Source organism: Anabrus simplex, chromosome 2 (assembly GCF_040414725.1).
Source record: "Anabrus simplex isolate iqAnaSimp1 chromosome 2, ASM4041472v1, whole genome shotgun sequence".
Lineage (NCBI taxonomy): Eukaryota > Metazoa > Arthropoda > Insecta > Orthoptera > Tettigoniidae > Anabrus > Anabrus simplex.
The window spans coordinates 25,685,477-25,702,255 of NC_090266.1; the positions used below are offsets into that span (position 1 = coordinate 25,685,477).

Genomic DNA, 16,779 nt, shown 5'->3' on the forward strand with positions numbered 1-16,779 from the left:
ACTTTTCATTTCTACGTAACTATTGCATCCTACATCTGCTCTAATCTGCTTGTCATATTAATACCTTTGTCTACCCCTAGCGTTCTTACCACATACACTTCCTTCTTTCCATCCCTTCTTCTCATCAAATTTAGCCAAATGGATCTCCTCTCGCCAATTCGATTCAGCATCTCTTCATTCGTGATTCGATCTATCAATCTCACCATCAGCATTCTTCTGTAACACCACATTTCAAAATCTTATATTCACTTTCAGAGCTAGTTATCGTCCATGTTTCACTTCCACACAATGCCTCGCTCCAGATGACGGTCTTCAAACACATCGTTCTAATTACTGTATCAATGTATGAACGGAGCAAATTTCTTTTCTTAAGAAAGCTCTACCTTGCTTGTGCTAATCTGCGTTGATGGGGTGAAAGTTCCTTTTGAGGATCATTAAAAGTATCTGGGTGTTAATATAAGGAAATAACTTCACTGGGTTAATCACACAAATGGGATAGTAAATAAAGGATACAGATCTCTGCACATGGTTATGAGGGTGTTTAGGGGTTGTAGCGAGGATCTAAAGGAGAGGGCTTAAAAGTATCTGGTAAGAAGCCAACAAGAGTATGGTTCCAGTTTATGGGACCCTCACCAGGATTACTTGATTCGAGAACTGGAAAAAATGCAAAGAAAAGCATCTCGATTTGTTCTGGGAGATCCAGGACAAAAGGAGAAGCGTTATAAAAATGTTGCAAAGTTTGGGTTGGGATAAACTGGGAGAAAGGAGACGAGCTGCTCGACTGAGTGGTATGCTCCGAGCTGTCAGCGGAGAAAAGGCATGGAATGATATTAGTAGACGAATAAGTTGAGTGGCGTCTTTAAAAGTAGGAAATGTCACAATATGAAGATAAATTTGGAATACGAGAGGAAAATTTGGGGCAAATATTCATTTATGGGAAGGGGATTTAGGGATTGGAATAACTTACCAAGGAAGATGTTTAATCAATTTCAAATGTAATTGAAATCACTTAAGAAAAGACTGGAAAAAAACAGGCAGGGAATCCGCCACCTGGGCGACTGCCCTAAATGCAGATCAGTTTTCATTGATGGATTTATTGATAATCTGCATTTTGTGTCCTCCGTACTTCTGCCATCGTTAGTTATTTTACTACACAAGTAAAAATATACATCTATTTCCCTTTAAGACTTCATTTCCTAATTTAATATTTCCTGCATCACCTGCCTTCGTTCGACTGCATTCCAATACTTTTGCTTTGGACTTATTTATTTTCATCTTGTACTTCTTACCCAAGTCTTCATCCATACCATTCAGCAGCTTCTCGAGATCTTCTGCGGTCTCAGATAAAATAACAATATCATCGGCAAATCTTAAGGTTTTGATTTCATCTCCTTGGATTGTGATTCCGTTTCCAAATTTCTCTTTGATTTATTTTACTGCCTGTTCCATGGAAACATTGAAAAAGAGGGGGACAAACTGCAGCCTTGCCTCACTCCTTTCTGGATTGCTGATTCTTTTTCAAAGCCCTCGATTCTTATCATTGCAGACTGATTTTTGTGCAAATTGTAGATAATTCTTCGTTCACGGTATCTGATCCCTACCATCTTCAGAATCTTAAATAGCTTGGTCCAATCAACATTATCGAATGCCTTTTCTAGATCTACGAATGCCATCTACGTGTGCTTATCCTTCTTGATTCTATCCTCTAAGATCAGACGTAAAGTCAGGATCGCTTCACGTGTTTCTACATTTCATTTGAAGCCAAATTGATCTTCTCCCAACTCAGCTTCAACTTGTTTTTCCATTCTTCTGTAAAGAATACGTGTTAAAATTTTGCAGGCATGAGATACTAAACTAATGGTGTGGTAGTTTCCACACCTGTCAGCACCGGCTTTCTTGGGAATAAATATAACAACATTCCGCAGAAAATCCGATGGGACTTCTCCTGTCTCATGTATCTTATGCACTAACTGGAATAACATTGCCATGCTGGTTTCTCCTAAGGCAGTCAGTAATTCAGAGGGAATGTCATCAATTCCAGGTGCCTTGTTCCTACTTATGTCGCTCACAACTCTGTCAAACTCTGCCCTCAAAATTGGCTCTCCCATTTTATCATCATCAACAGCCTCCTCTTGTTCCAGAACCAAATTATCTACATCTTTGCCTTCATACAACTTTTGGATATGCTCCTGCTATCTTTCTACTTTGTCTTCTTTCCCTAGAAATGGCTTTCCATCTGAGCTCTTAATATTCATAGACCAGATTTCCTTTCTCTCAAGGTTTCCTTGAATTTCCTGTGTGCAATATCGACCTTTCCTAGGACCATACAACCTTCAACATCCTTGCACTTCTCCCTCAGCCAGTCTTCCTTAGCTACCTTGCACTTTCTATCCACTTCATTCTTTAATCGCCTGTATTCTTTCCTTCCCTCTTCATTTCTAGCATTCTTGTATTTTCGTCGTTCATCAATCAGGTCTAGTAACCCCTGAGTTATCCACTGATCCTTAGTTGATCTCTCTTCCTCCCTAACATTCCTTCAGCAGCCCTACTGACTTCATTTTTCATGACTATCCACTCTTCCTCTATTGTGATTCTTTCAGCCTTTTCATTTAGTCCTTTTGCAACATGTTCCTTGAAACAATCCCCCATCCTCTTTTGTTTCAACTTGTCTAGATGCCATCTTTTTGCATTCTTTCCTTTGTTCAATTTCTTCAGCTTCAGATGGCATTTCTTTACCAACAATTTGTGGTCAGAGTCCACGTCTGCTCCTGGGAAAGTTTTCTAATCCAACACCTTGTTTCTGAATCTATGTCTAATCATAATGATATCTGTTTGATATCTTCCAGTGTCTCCGGGTTTCGTCCACGTATAGAGCCGTCGTTTGTGGTATGTGAACCAAGTATTGGCAAGGGCTAAATTATGATCAGTGCAGAATTCAACCAGCTGACTTCCTCTTTCGTAACTTTGTCCCAATCCGAATTCTCCTACTGTATTACCGTGTCTTCCTTGGCCTACCACTGCATTCCAGTCTCCCATCACAATTAGATTCTCGTCATCTTTTACATATTGTATTAAATCTTCTATCTACTCATATATTCTCCCTATTTCCTCATCACCCGCTGAGGTAGTAGGCATATAGACCTGTACTATTGTGGTGGGCATTGGTTTGGTTCTATCTTGACTATAACAATTCTTTCACTATGCTGGTCGTAGTAGCTTACCCACTGCCTTATTTTCTTATTCATTATTAAACCAACTCCTGCATTTCCCCTGTTTGATTTTGTGTTGGTAATTCGGTAGTCGCCTGACCAATAATCCTGTTCTTCCTGCCAACGTACTTCACTTATACCAACTACATCGAACTTTAGTCTATCCATCTCCCTTTTCATATTCTCTAATCTACCACAACGATTCAAACTTCTAAAATTCTACGCTACGACTCGCAGAATGTCAGTATCCATCTTCCTGATGATCGCCCCCTCTCGTGTAGTCCCCACCCGGAGATCCGAATGGGGGACTAGTTTACCTCCGGAATATTTTACCCGGGAGGAAGCCATCATCAGTACACCTTTCATACAGAGAGAGCTGCATGTCCTCGAGAGTTAGTTAAGTTTGTAATTTCCTGTTGCTTTCAGCCGTGCAGCAGTATCAACACAGCTAAGCCATGTTGAGTATTATTACAAGGCCATGGGTGGTATGAATAAAACGTGTGTATTTACTCAAATTATATACTCATGAGTATAAGCATTGTAACTGTTCCCTCTCATCAAAACACTTGCGGAGATGATAGTTATTATCTTGGGACACATGAATATCAAATAAACTTTTTGTGGCTTGCCCGCAAATTGCCACGCAAATAGAAACAATTAACATTCCATGGTTTCCCATTTCTCTATGTAATGTTTGGGCGCCAGGTTTACAGTTTTAAACAAAACTGTAAACCAAAATTTATATTTACTAGCATAGAGACTTATACTTAAATCACAGGGGTAGGACTTTAAATAATTAACCATTAAGTATCGCTTAAGAAAGAAAATTAACGCAATATAAAATACAAATGAATTTATTATACAAAAAGAATGAGATGAATCGGATAAGTTTCCTTAAAGCGTGGAGGAATTTAGAATTTACTTTACTGAATTTACTATTGCTTGCTTTATCTAATTGAAGCTCACCAATTGCAGCTTCCGTTGAAGTCATATGGTTTCCGTGGTTACTCGTTCTCTTCTTATCGATGTAGAATTTGCTCCATGGACATCCTTCCTTCCTTCTATGATATGGTACGGGCTATCTGGACTACCACTCCCTACTTGCCTAGTCTTTAAAATAGACATTGGCCCTATACTTGTAAAAACTGATCAGCGTTGATCGTATGAGGAGAAAATTCAGAGATATGAATTTTTCCATATTAGTAGACATCTCAATCCAACTGAGCTATACTATTTATACGGTACAGACTTGTACCAAATTTTGTAGACTTAACTAAACATAGTTCTTCGTCCAGAATATTCACTGAAAATAACACAAGCCGTAAGCTTGTTTTGTCTCACGCAGATCCGATAACATTACCGCACCTAAGTACTGTATCGAAGCGACAACACATTATACGAAAATAACTATGTCGCGGAGCGACCACACACTGTTTCAAAATCAAATAACGTCGTTCAAAGTAGATGTTCACTGTAGAAGTAGTAGTGATGGAGTAGTTAGCTTCACAGCAGAAGTTGTACTTCCTTAGGTAGGTCTCGTTCTCGTGGTGAGAATCACTATATATCCGGGCTCACCCCCACTCTTGGTAACAGTTCAATCTCAAAACTCACATACAACGAAGTATCTGATTGGATAGATCGAATTATCAACTCCCCTTCTCTTCTTCCTCGACAAGTCCAATAGGCGTGGCGATGATGTACTCTGCTGGTATGCAAGCCTCGCGCGCAGGTCGCTGATTACTGCCTTCGCCAAATCCCATGACTCACGCAAAAGCCCAGCTTTAAAGAATAACTTTCCGTATACACAAATATGAGATGAAATGAAAACAACTATGTCTCAACATATTGACCGTATTTACAACATAATGAATTCCTATTCTACATAATATAATAATTTAAATAATAAAACAATGTTATCATATATACAATATGATTCCAAAACGCCTTGATTACAAATGATTGACGTTGAATAAATATGTTATTACGAATAATTGCCGATGGCGGATAAACTTGATATCAAATGATATCGCGTAAAATGATATATTACATTAGTAGGGCTGGAGAAGCCTGGACGGTTACATACGCCCTCCTGTTATTTACAGATATAACATATATGAAAATAACACACTACAACAAAATGGCTGATATATACATCATTACATCTGACAAACACTTAATAAAAATCATACATAATCAAATCTTGTATCTCACTGTAGAGTGTCTGTTTCAACGATACCAGATAACATTAGTAATAATTCCTGCCAATTTTCTTGCGAACGTTTGTCAGCAACACTCATAATATTTACAACATAACAACAGGTAAATAACTCTATCTTTGTACTTCACCATCAAAGTGTTCGGCAGTTCCAGGTTATCATAATATATACACCACACACACACGTAATCACACGTGGCTTACCTCCCTTAGATGGCCGCAAGCAATTTCTTGTTTTCATTGCAAAAAATTATTTCTACTTAGAAAATTATTGCGTTAATTTCCTTCTGCAGTTTCAAAAAAAATCCCAAGTTACTCATGGCTTCTACAATAGTGTCAGGTCTAGGTTCACAACCTATACATGAATTCACGTTTTCTAACTCAAGTACATTTAATATTGTCAAAACAACATCTGGGAGACATTACACTTAATTCGCAGAAATATATCGTCTCAGAGAGCGAATATTACAAGTGCCCAACATGACACGATTACCATCTTTCAATCTGTATGCACAAGGACCAACCCGACAATGAATCTGGAATGGACCCTGATACAACAAAAATAATTTCTTCGTCACGTTCTCTTCACTGGACGAGAGCATGGGAACACGTAACAGAACAGAATCTCCTACCTGAAATTCGTCTAACACCTGACGTTTCTGCTGTCTGCTACGATTCTCAGCCGCTTTAATCAAATTCTCTCTCGCTAACCTGACATATATCTGAGAGTCCCGCTGAGGTTCCTGTGTGATACCTAGTAATTTTGTCAGCTCATTCCTTGGATTGCTGCCAAAATTAACCTCTAATGGGGTGAATTTCGTACTATCATGCTGTACCATATTAATCCATTTCTCAATCAACGCTAAAGAACCAACCCACGCAGTGTGCTTGTCATGAACTAATGTTCTAAACATCCTACCTAATTCATTCATCGTGCGTTCACACATATTCCCTTGCGGATTCCTAATTGAGGAAAAAACATGTGTGATACCTATCTCTGTCATCACAGCCTTCCACTTCTTCGATGTAAATTGAGATCCGCTATCCGATAATAACCTGCTAGGCGTACCTAATTCCTGAACATACCTGTCACTAATATTCTTACTACAACTAAGACCTGTCGCTTTACTCAATAAAAGATTGACACACTGACTACTCGAAACTTCAATAATACCGTCCTCTAACATAGCTTCAATTTGATTGTCTACCGCTTTAGCATATTTATGTGGTATCGGATATCTCGGTCCAGCGAATATACTTTTATCCAGCACTGAAAATGAGTGTTCATACACATGTGTTTTGCCAGGTTTCGATGACAATATTTCCTTGTGTTCTCTCAACACATACAACAATCGGTCCCTCTGACCTTCTTCCAAATTGCTACTATCTACCGCTTCTCTCAAGGCATCATCGTGGTTCTCCTCTAACCACACTTCACACAACTTAAAATCCCCTCTCTCTTCTTCATCTTTAGAAACCTCATTAACTCACCACATGTTACAAACCTCCACTTTCGTCTGAACTTCGGCATCCCACGTGACTTTAACATCCTCATTATCCCCACCTTAAATATACTATCGCCTCATTGTAATCTAGCCGAGCTGAGTATAATCTTAGCCAGTCAGATCCCAAGATAACATCAAATATAAGATTCGGAATAACAAGACAGATCTGAATTTTCGACTTCCCGTTAATACAAATAGGTATAGCAACTTGTTTACATATTTGCTTGGATCTTTTACCTACAGCAGTGACGATATATGTGGAATTAACAGGCATTTCTTCAATCTCAATATTCTCCTTCTTTCTGTCCTCATACCACTTCAAACTTACACATGATCTTAGACTGCCTGAATCCAATAAAGCCTGATACTGCGCCCTCCATACAACGATCGTAACAACGGGGTTCTCACTTTTACTACCAACATCGACTTGATCCATTTCCACCTCCCGTAATAACTCATCTCTGACATCGAGATCATAATCCATGTGCGTCATTACACAATTTCTCGCAACATGTTCTGAAGACTGATAATCTGATCTCTCATTACCGTCTACTATCAGTTTAAATTACTTTGTCTCCTTGTATCCTGATTTCGGCTTGTACCTTCCTCTACATAGCGTTCCCTCTGAACATTCCTATTTTGCTGGTGTGACTGATTACCTACAGGTTGTTGTCTCAGTTGAAACTGACCACGGTGATTGTGTTCTTGTCTTCTGGGTGGTGTCTGATAGTTTGTGTGCTCTCGTGTACTACTACTATTTCCTAACGCATCGAAACTTGCTAGCAATCTTTCCATTCCCTGAATAGACTCTACCTGTTGCATACAGCTAGCTTCGCGGATTTTGTTGGGAAAATGTCTGAGTAATAACTTCACAATATCTCTCTCCGCTGACATCCCATCTACGTTTTTACAGATGATAACGTGGGCCAAAAAATAATCTGTCATAGAAACTCCCTCGTGTGGCCTAAATTTCCCAAAGACAATGCGTTCTCTTTCCTTGCTTTGTATAGCTTCACTCCAAAATTTTTCCGTGAAATATTTCTGGAATTCCACCATACTGGTCATGCTGCTCTTATACACCGCAAACCATGATTTCGTTTCCCCAATAAAAGCTTTACCAATTATCTCTAACGCTTCTTCCCATTCAATGATTCCTTCTTCGATTCGCTTTTCAAACCGTTTCTTAACAGTGTTTAAAAATCTAAAGTGTTTGTCTGCCTCCCATGAAATTTTGGTAGTTCAGTTTCATATATGAAATTTGTACCATGGCACTGACTTCCTATATTACCTTGCTTTTCTCTGATATCTTTACGTATTTGTGCCTCCGACCTGGCAATAAGTTCATTAATTCTTTTCTCTCTAGTTTCTACGTCATTCGCAATGTGTTCCTGTCTTTCCTTGGTGGCTTTAATTTCAACAGCATATTCCTCTGCTTTCTTAAACTTTTCATTACATATTTTAGCATTAATCTCGACCTTACCACACAGATCATCGTATTGCTGTTGTACTTCTTCTCTAACTTTACTAACTTCTCCTACTTGTTCCTGAATTTTACAATTAACTGCTGTGATCTGCTGGTCTACTTCGCTCCTATGTTCAGTTAACTTACTTTCTACCACTTTCTCATGCTGGCTACGACTCATCTCCTGTTCCGCTAACTGATTCTAAAAAAGTTTCTGCTGCTCCAGTGCTTCATCTAATCTATTATTTAAAGCATCCATCCTAGCATTCACTTCTCTGCTAATTTCGGTTTTCGCCTGTTCTATCTCCTTTCTATTTTCTTTAATCTCTGTCTGCGTTTTCTCTACTTCCTTGCTAATTTCGGTTTTCGTTCTCTCTACTTCCTTCCTAATTTCATTTGTTTCCTTCCTAATTTCATCTATCCCTTTCGTTTCCTTCCTAATTTCATCTATCCCTTTCGTTTGCTCTAATATCCCTTGCATCATCAAAAACAGTTGTTGAATATTCATTTCACTATTGTCATTACCTTTCTCGCCCTCCATCCTAGCTACATCAGATTCTGTGCTATTCTCCATGCTCCCACCACTCTCTACCGTTTTATCTACTTCAATACTTTCATCAACAACATTCCCAGAATTCAGCGTCTCGCCTCCCTTTACTACGTTTCCGCTACGTAATTTCATGTCCTTTTCACCTTGTGCAGCCATGATTCCCCCAAAATCACACATACAAATTATATGGACTCTCACTTAACCCCCACAAACACAGACTCTACTTCACTGCTTTCTTTCCACGAATACTTAATGGTTTTCGAGCTCCACGTTGGTGCGACAAATATAACTGTTCCCTCTCATCAAAACACTTGGGGAGATGAAAGTTATTATCTTGGGACACACGAATATCAAGTAAACTATTTGTGGCTTGCCCGCAAATTGCCACGCAAATAGAAACAATTAGCATTCCATGGTTTCCCATTTCTCTATGTAATGTTTGGGCGCCAGGGTTACAGTTTTAAACAAAACTGTAAACCAAAATTTATTTTACTAGCATAGAGACTTATACATAAATCACAGGGGTAGGATTTTAAATAATTAACCATTAAGTATCGCTTAAGAAAGAAAATTAACGCAATATAAAATACAAATGAATTTATTATACAAAAGAATGAGATGAATCGGAAAAGTTTCCTTAAAGCGTGGAGGAATTTAGCATTTACTTTACTGAATTTACTATTGCTTGCTTTATCTAATTGAAGCTCACAAATTGCAGCTTCCGTTGAAGTCATCTGGTTTCCGTGGTTACTCGTTCTCTTCTTCTCGATGTAGAATTTGCTCCATGGACATCCTTCCTTCCTTCTATGATATGGTACGGGCTATCTGGACTACCACTCCCTACTTGCCTAGTCTTTAAAATAGACATTGGCCCTATACTGGTAAAAACTGATCAGCGTTGATCGTATGAGGAGAAAATTCAGAGATATGAATTTTTCCATATTAGTAGAAATCTCAATCCAACTGAGCTATACTATTTATACGGTACAGACTTGTACCAAATTTCGTAGACTTGAACTAAACATAGTTCTTCGTCCAGAATATTTACTGAAAATAACACAAGCCGTAAGCTTGTTTTGTCTCACGCAGATCCGATAACATTACCGCACCTAAGTACTGTATCGAAGCGACAACACATTGTACAAAAATAACTATGTCGCGGAGCGACCACACACTGTTTCAAAATCAAATAACGTCGTTCAAAGTAGATGTTCACAGTAGAAGTGGTAGTGATGGAGTAGTTAGCTTCACAGCAGAAGTTGTACTTCCTTAGGTAGGTCTCGTTCTCGTGGTGAGAATCACTATATATCCGGGCTCACCCCCACTCTTGGTAACAGTTCAATCTCAAAACTCACATACAACGAAGTATCTGATTGGATAGATCGAATTATCAACTCCCCTTTTCTTCTTCCTCGACAAGTCCAGTAGGCGTGGCGATGATGTACTCTGCTGGTATGCAAGCCTCGCGCGCAGGTCGCTGTTTACTGCCTTCGCCAAAACCCATGACTCACGCAAAATCCCAGCTTTTAAGAATAACTTTCCGTATACACAAATATGAGATGAAATGAAAACAACTATGCCTCAACATATTGACCGTATTTACAACATAATGAATTCCTATTCTACATAATATAATAATTTAAATAATAAAACGATGTTATCATATATACAATATGATTCCAAAAAGCCTTGATTACAAATGATTGACGTTTAATAATATGTTATTACGAATAATTGCCGATGGCGGATAAACTTGATATCAAATGATATCGCGTAAAATGATATAACATTACATTAGTAGGGCTGGAGTATCCTGGACTCTTACAGCATTTAGTGGGAGTATATTCTCAGCCCAATTAGTATGTACTCCATTTGGTAAGAATAAAAAGGTTTTCCTCTGACGGAGTAGATACTGAAGCGCACCGCCATGTGGATCGTTTGAAACTGAGTAGATACTCATGTTGTGTACGATCGTCAATCGTTATCATGTTTGGTTCCAATCGCAACATAACCTCAACTGGATCCGGTTTAGTTTGTAGTTTGCTCTAATTTTTCATTCGTCAAGTTCGTCGATATGGAAAGTGTTCACCCGATAACATTTGCGAATATATTGCGGGAACATGCGGTACTTTTTAGTAAGTCCCAACTGCCGGCGGTTCGGAAAGAAAAGTCCGAATCGTTGGAGGCAATTCAAACGAAATTGATAGCCATGTGCGGCAAGAAAGTTGAGATCGGCACCATAACTAAGAGGATAAATAATATGAAAACAAGGGTGAAACAAAAGTGCGACGTAAACCAAACGGGGAAGGACTGGGCGAATATTATCCACGAGCTGTTGGACGGGGATACTAATCCAACATTGACACGTTTTCCAGGTGTGTTCCTAAAGTATATTCACGATTATTTTCTTGAACAGGTTTATAGAGGTTGTAGAAAGTACAGTATTTTGTGTGCGAACACAAAAACTTTAAGGTTAAGGTATTTCTATTTATTGCTTTATAAGAACCAATTAGCACCTAGGCCTGTGGTTCAGAGTTTGAATCCTTGGCCTGGGATTTTAGCTCCGTTAAATTCAATTGTCCGTAGGAAACTGAATTAGTGAATTAAAACGTTTTCCTTTTTTTTTCGTCGGAGCAACTGCAGTTGGAGTAGGGCTTCCTGAAGTTCAGCCAGTACACATTCCTCCACCTGTAGTGGAATTTGTAGTATTAGAAGAGGGAGGAGAAGAAGGGAGTCCTGTAGAAATCATGAACTCTCCAAATGTAGCCACCCCTAAACGAAAAAGAAGTGTTTTGGACGACTACGTAAATGACGAAACCAGAACTCTAAATAATACAGACCTGCAGCGCTTGGTGCTGCTAAAGCAGATAAGTGTGTTGGAACTCACAGAAAAAAGGTTAAAATCAGAGATGAAAGAATGATAGTCGAGTATATATATTTTTAAAAAATAATTGTTTTGCATATATTTTTGATTTTTTAGTGAACAATAAACAGAGTGACACTGGTACTTGCTGCAACTCAAACACCTTGATATATTATCTCTGCCAATTCATTTCCCCTAGCTTCACTATTCCGCCTGATATTCGCAGCAGCTGCCATGTCATCCTCATTTCCATCTTCTAACCTTACATGGTTGTAGTTCAGGGTCCTCATCCTGTAAGTACTTGGCAATATTGTGCAACACACAGCAACAAATGATCAGTTCCGGCACTTTATTTAAAGACAGGCGTACTTTGTGCTGAGGAATTGGGAAACGTTGTTTTAGTTGCCCGAAACATCGTTCGATCACAACTCTTTCTTTGGTAATGCACCTGTTATAAACAATTTCTTGAGATGTTTGTGTATTTATGAACGTTATTATAAGCCAGGGTACAATACCGTACCCACTATCCGCTAACAGTTACGCATTTACCCTATTCAGACTTACTGTTGTCTGGACAGCTGAATTTCTCCAGACTCATGAATCATGCACAGATCCAGGCCATGATGCATCGACACTGGTGAAAAATTCCTTCGCGTTGCACGTTGCCTGTACAGTAATACTTAAATAACCTTTCCTGTTTATATATTCATCACCATAATATGTAGGCTTATTTATTCCAACATGAGTGCAGTCAAGAGCACCTACCGCTACTGGAAAGTAGTACTTTTCCTGCCACTCTTGTTTCGCAACTTCGAATTTCATATCTGTTTCAGGAAATTTTATCCACACTGCAGCTTTAGCCACGATGCGGTCCATAACCTCAACAAGATTTTTAGACACAGTTGTTTGATGGATTCCAAGATCTTCTCCTATGCCACACTGGAATCCTGGGTCACCTACCAATCGTAAAAATGCGTTTAATTTTACTATGTTTTTAACAGCACCACCTCTTGTTTCCAGTTTCTCTGGTCTAAATAAATATAGGTGTAACCAGTCCACATTAACATTTGAAAAACGATACAGACTTTTAAAATTATTAGAGTCCACATGTTCACCACATTATTAGTAAACTCAGCCATGTTATTTCTCCTCAGAAGCTAAACAATGGTATATACTCAAGCTTCAGCCATACTCAAAACAAAGTGAGTATATGCTCATCATTCTGAGAAGGTCCTCCCTTTTATTCATAGCACATATGAGAAACTACTCTCAGACTCTTAGGAAGGTGAGTATATACTACACCATCTCCATAACATGAGTATATACTCAGCTAGTGAGTACATTCTCAAGAACTTTATTCTTAAGAAGTGGAGTATATACTCAGAAAAGTTGAGTAGTTGATTACATTTTTATTTTTATTCATACCACCCCATATCAGTCAATCATCCTTACTGCCGCACTTGCAACTTCCGAAAGGCTGCTACCCCCCTTTCGATGAACCATTCCTTAGTCTGGTCTCTCAACAGATACCCACCCGATATGGTTGCACCTGCGCAACGGCTATCTGCTTCATTGGGACACGCAAGCCTACCCACCGCGCCAAGGTTACATGGTTCGCAGGGGCTATGGAAAGATCTCCTACAAAATCTCTTCGAAGAATTGTTCAGGAAATGGAAATTTCCTATGGTCGTGTTGGAATGATTACAACGTTACTGTAGTGTAATGAACGAATCTCCTAAGTATGTGTCAGAAATTCTTGAACTACGAAAGAAGGCAGTTTCAAGACCTCCTGGCGAGATATGTGTGAGTACTTTTATTTCTCTGTTGTTAGTTAGTTAGTTAGTTAGTTAGTTAGTTAGTTAGTCAGTCAGTCAGTCAGTCAGTCAGTCAGTCAGTCAGTTAGTTAGTCAGTCAGTCAGTCAGTCAGTCAGTCAGTCAGTCAGTTAGTTAGTTAGTTAGTTAGTTAGTTAGTTAGTTAGTTAGTTAGTTAGTTAGTTAGTTAGTTAGTTAGTTAGTTAGTTAGTTAGTTAGTGAGTGAGTGAGTGAGTAAGTAAGTAAGTAAGTAAGTAAGTAAGTAAGTAAGTAAGTTAGTTAGTTAGTTAGTTAGTTAGTTAGTTAGTTAGTTAGTTAGTTAGTTAGTTAGTTAGTTAGTTAGTTAGTTAGTTAGTTAGTTAGTTAGTTAGTTAGTTAGTTGGTTAGTTAGTTAGTTAGTTAGTTAGTTAGTTAGTTAGTTAGAAATAGCTTACGCGACAATGTATTTACTGCGAACTTCCTGTCACTCACCTGCTTCCCGTATGTAGGCTGCGCTGCCGTTCTACGGGGCTGGTTCCGCTTTATGTTGCTCACCCTGTTGAGTGCCTTGCTCTAAAAACCTCTTTCACTAATACGTACATTATATGAATACATGAGGATATTGTACATGGTTGTTTACAACGGAATTTAAAATATGATCAAGTATGAAATCTTCGTCATCTAGGTATAAGCGTTCAAGCTATTAATGTAATAGTTTCTTATCACAATGGAGACAATTGCAGAAGAACTCATGTTTCCATACTGCAGACAGCTTTCGTAGAACGAAAGGCGTGCCGCAATATTCTGTTACGTGAACAGATCCTCCTGGTAAATTTCATTGCAATAGATCTGGGCTTTCTCAAACAGTCACTTTATAAGTGTATCGACAGATATCCGTAGCCAACATAAATCATGGCATGTCAGAGAAGACCTCACGAAGTTAAACTCACCATTCGAATTTCATCTTTTTTAGTACCGGTATTTGAATTCCTGGTAGAACATAGAAAGCACTTGTTTCCTTTAGATGAAATATGGACAGCTTTTCGATAATGGTGGAACGCAATTGGTTCATTGGATCATAGTTTCCTCCGTACGCCATGTGAAGTACTCGCGGAGTAATAAACAAAAGGTAGGTGCCTTCAACAAATTGCGTAAGGCACGCTCATCTGTTACGTACTTTCCTAACAATCAACACTAACCCTTTCACTGAGGATGAATCAGCAGTGTGTCATACCATGTCGGGAATTTAACCACTCACTGCCTGTTCATTGATACTGAGCAGAATACTCTTTCTTCTATCCTTGCCTTTGAAAAAGTGATCAACAATCTTTCATGGAATAAACCGATAAATATGCAAAATATAACCAGCACATTCACATCGCTTGATGTTTCGTCAGAGTCACTGTTCGTATCACAAGTATTTAACTTATCAGCATGTGTGTCACTTCCTCTCGTCTCATTTCTGTTTTGGGGGTTAGACCTACCACCTTGCACAATACATTTTCTAATTGCGTAATGAAGTAAATAATAATGTTATAACCACTATGACGTGCCAAGAGTAAGTAAAGAGGACTGGAAATGCTTACCTTCGGAGACGAACACGAAGATGGAGGCAGGCTCCGTGTTGGAAGCGCTGCATGTGTAGTTGCCGGAGTCCGTGTCATGCGCGTCCCGGATTGTGAGACGGCTCTGCGTCTTAGGACCAGGTTCGGTGTCCACTGTGATACCTCCCCGGGAAGTGTCGTAGTTGATCATACGGTCGTTGTGGTACCAGAACACGTACTGAGGCGGAGTTGGACTCTGAAACAAACATCACCTCTTCTCACTGGCGCTGCTCACCTACAAACTACTTCATCACTTTTAAGTTAACATCCAATAGTGCACTAGGTACCCCTCATTATCAGAATTACGGTGTTTTCATTGGCAGACATGATCATATTAGGCATTTTAAATTTGATATTAAAGGCATGGCTGATAACCTTACAGTATATTATAAGCTCAGTCTGAGTTGACTGATGACATATTACGTTCCATCATCATCAGCATCATCTGCAGTTTCCAGCTGCTTGTTATGTTACATGTTAGTGTAATTTCTGACAAAGTAAACACAAATTGACAAAAGTATGTTTTCTTACTGAGAAAGTTGCAGGTGTTATTGAGGTACGGTACATTTATGTCAATTGTTTTTATCCAAATACAATCCATTTTTCATACACATTATACAATATGTGATTAACTTCATATTACATACCGGTACCTGTTTTCTCAATTAACGTTTTCTTATATTGTAGGCAAAACAATGTCTAAGCAGTAATATTTAGTGCTTGTTTGATAAGATTTCAATTTTTCAACCTGCTATTATCATTTCGACCAACGGTGTAGGGGCCCCGGCTTCAATTCCCGGGCATGTCAGGGACTCTTACCGGGATCTGAGGGCTGGTTTGAGGTCCACTCAGCCTACGTGATTACAATTCAGGAGGTATCTGACGGTGAGATGGAGGCCCCGGTCTAGAGATTCAAGACTACCTAACGGCTAAGAGGATTCGTTATGCTGACCCCACGACACCTCATAATCTGCATGCCTTCGGGATGTGCAGTGGTCGCTTGGTAGGCCATGGCCCTTCGGGCCTTTTGCGCGATGGGTTTTTCACTACCTACGTTAGTGTAAGCTCTCCAGCACTGATGAGTTTTCAATTCCTCGCATAATTGCGGGAAGCAATGTCTAAAGATAAAAAGGGTCGTTTTCGAATTAATGCCATAATTTCAGGTCTTTGCAACAACAATATCCGAATCTTTCTCTCAATTTTCGTATTACTATTTCCTAATGAGATTCCTCTTTCTTCTCTTCAGTGAACGTATCTGCTTCCTGTACACGAATATAAAAGTTTCCATACTGGGTCCAAGTTCCTCAGTGTATTCGTCCTGGCTGCTACACCAGAACAACCAAACTATTTTGATTTATTTTCCATGTGAAGTGATTAAGACTCTTACTGGCACTTTGATTGCCCCGTGTCGCGCTTGACTAACCCGTCAACGTTATGGCCAGCTGAGGACTTATGATATTTAATGTTTTCAACTTAAAAGTATTCAAGTTTTGATAAAGGAGAAGTTTTCAAAGTCCAAAGGAAGTTAAATCATTTATTTCATTATGTAACGGTAGGCCCTAGTCCGCGTCATACCGAGA

The 16,779-nt window shown here is 39.0% G+C and overlaps 1 protein-coding gene across 1 annotated transcript in view; it reads right to left on the reverse strand.

Moving 5' to 3' along the window:
• LOC136863445 (opioid-binding protein/cell adhesion molecule) overlaps positions 1 to 16,779 on the reverse strand; it is a 707,217-nt gene that overhangs the window by 156,812 nt on the left and 533,626 nt on the right. The window contains exon 5 of the mRNA XM_068225932.1: positions 15,182 to 15,395. Within this exon, the coding sequence (XP_068082033.1) occupies positions 15,182 to 15,395 (214 nt within the window). The remainder of the gene's footprint in view (positions 1 to 15,181; positions 15,396 to 16,779) is intronic.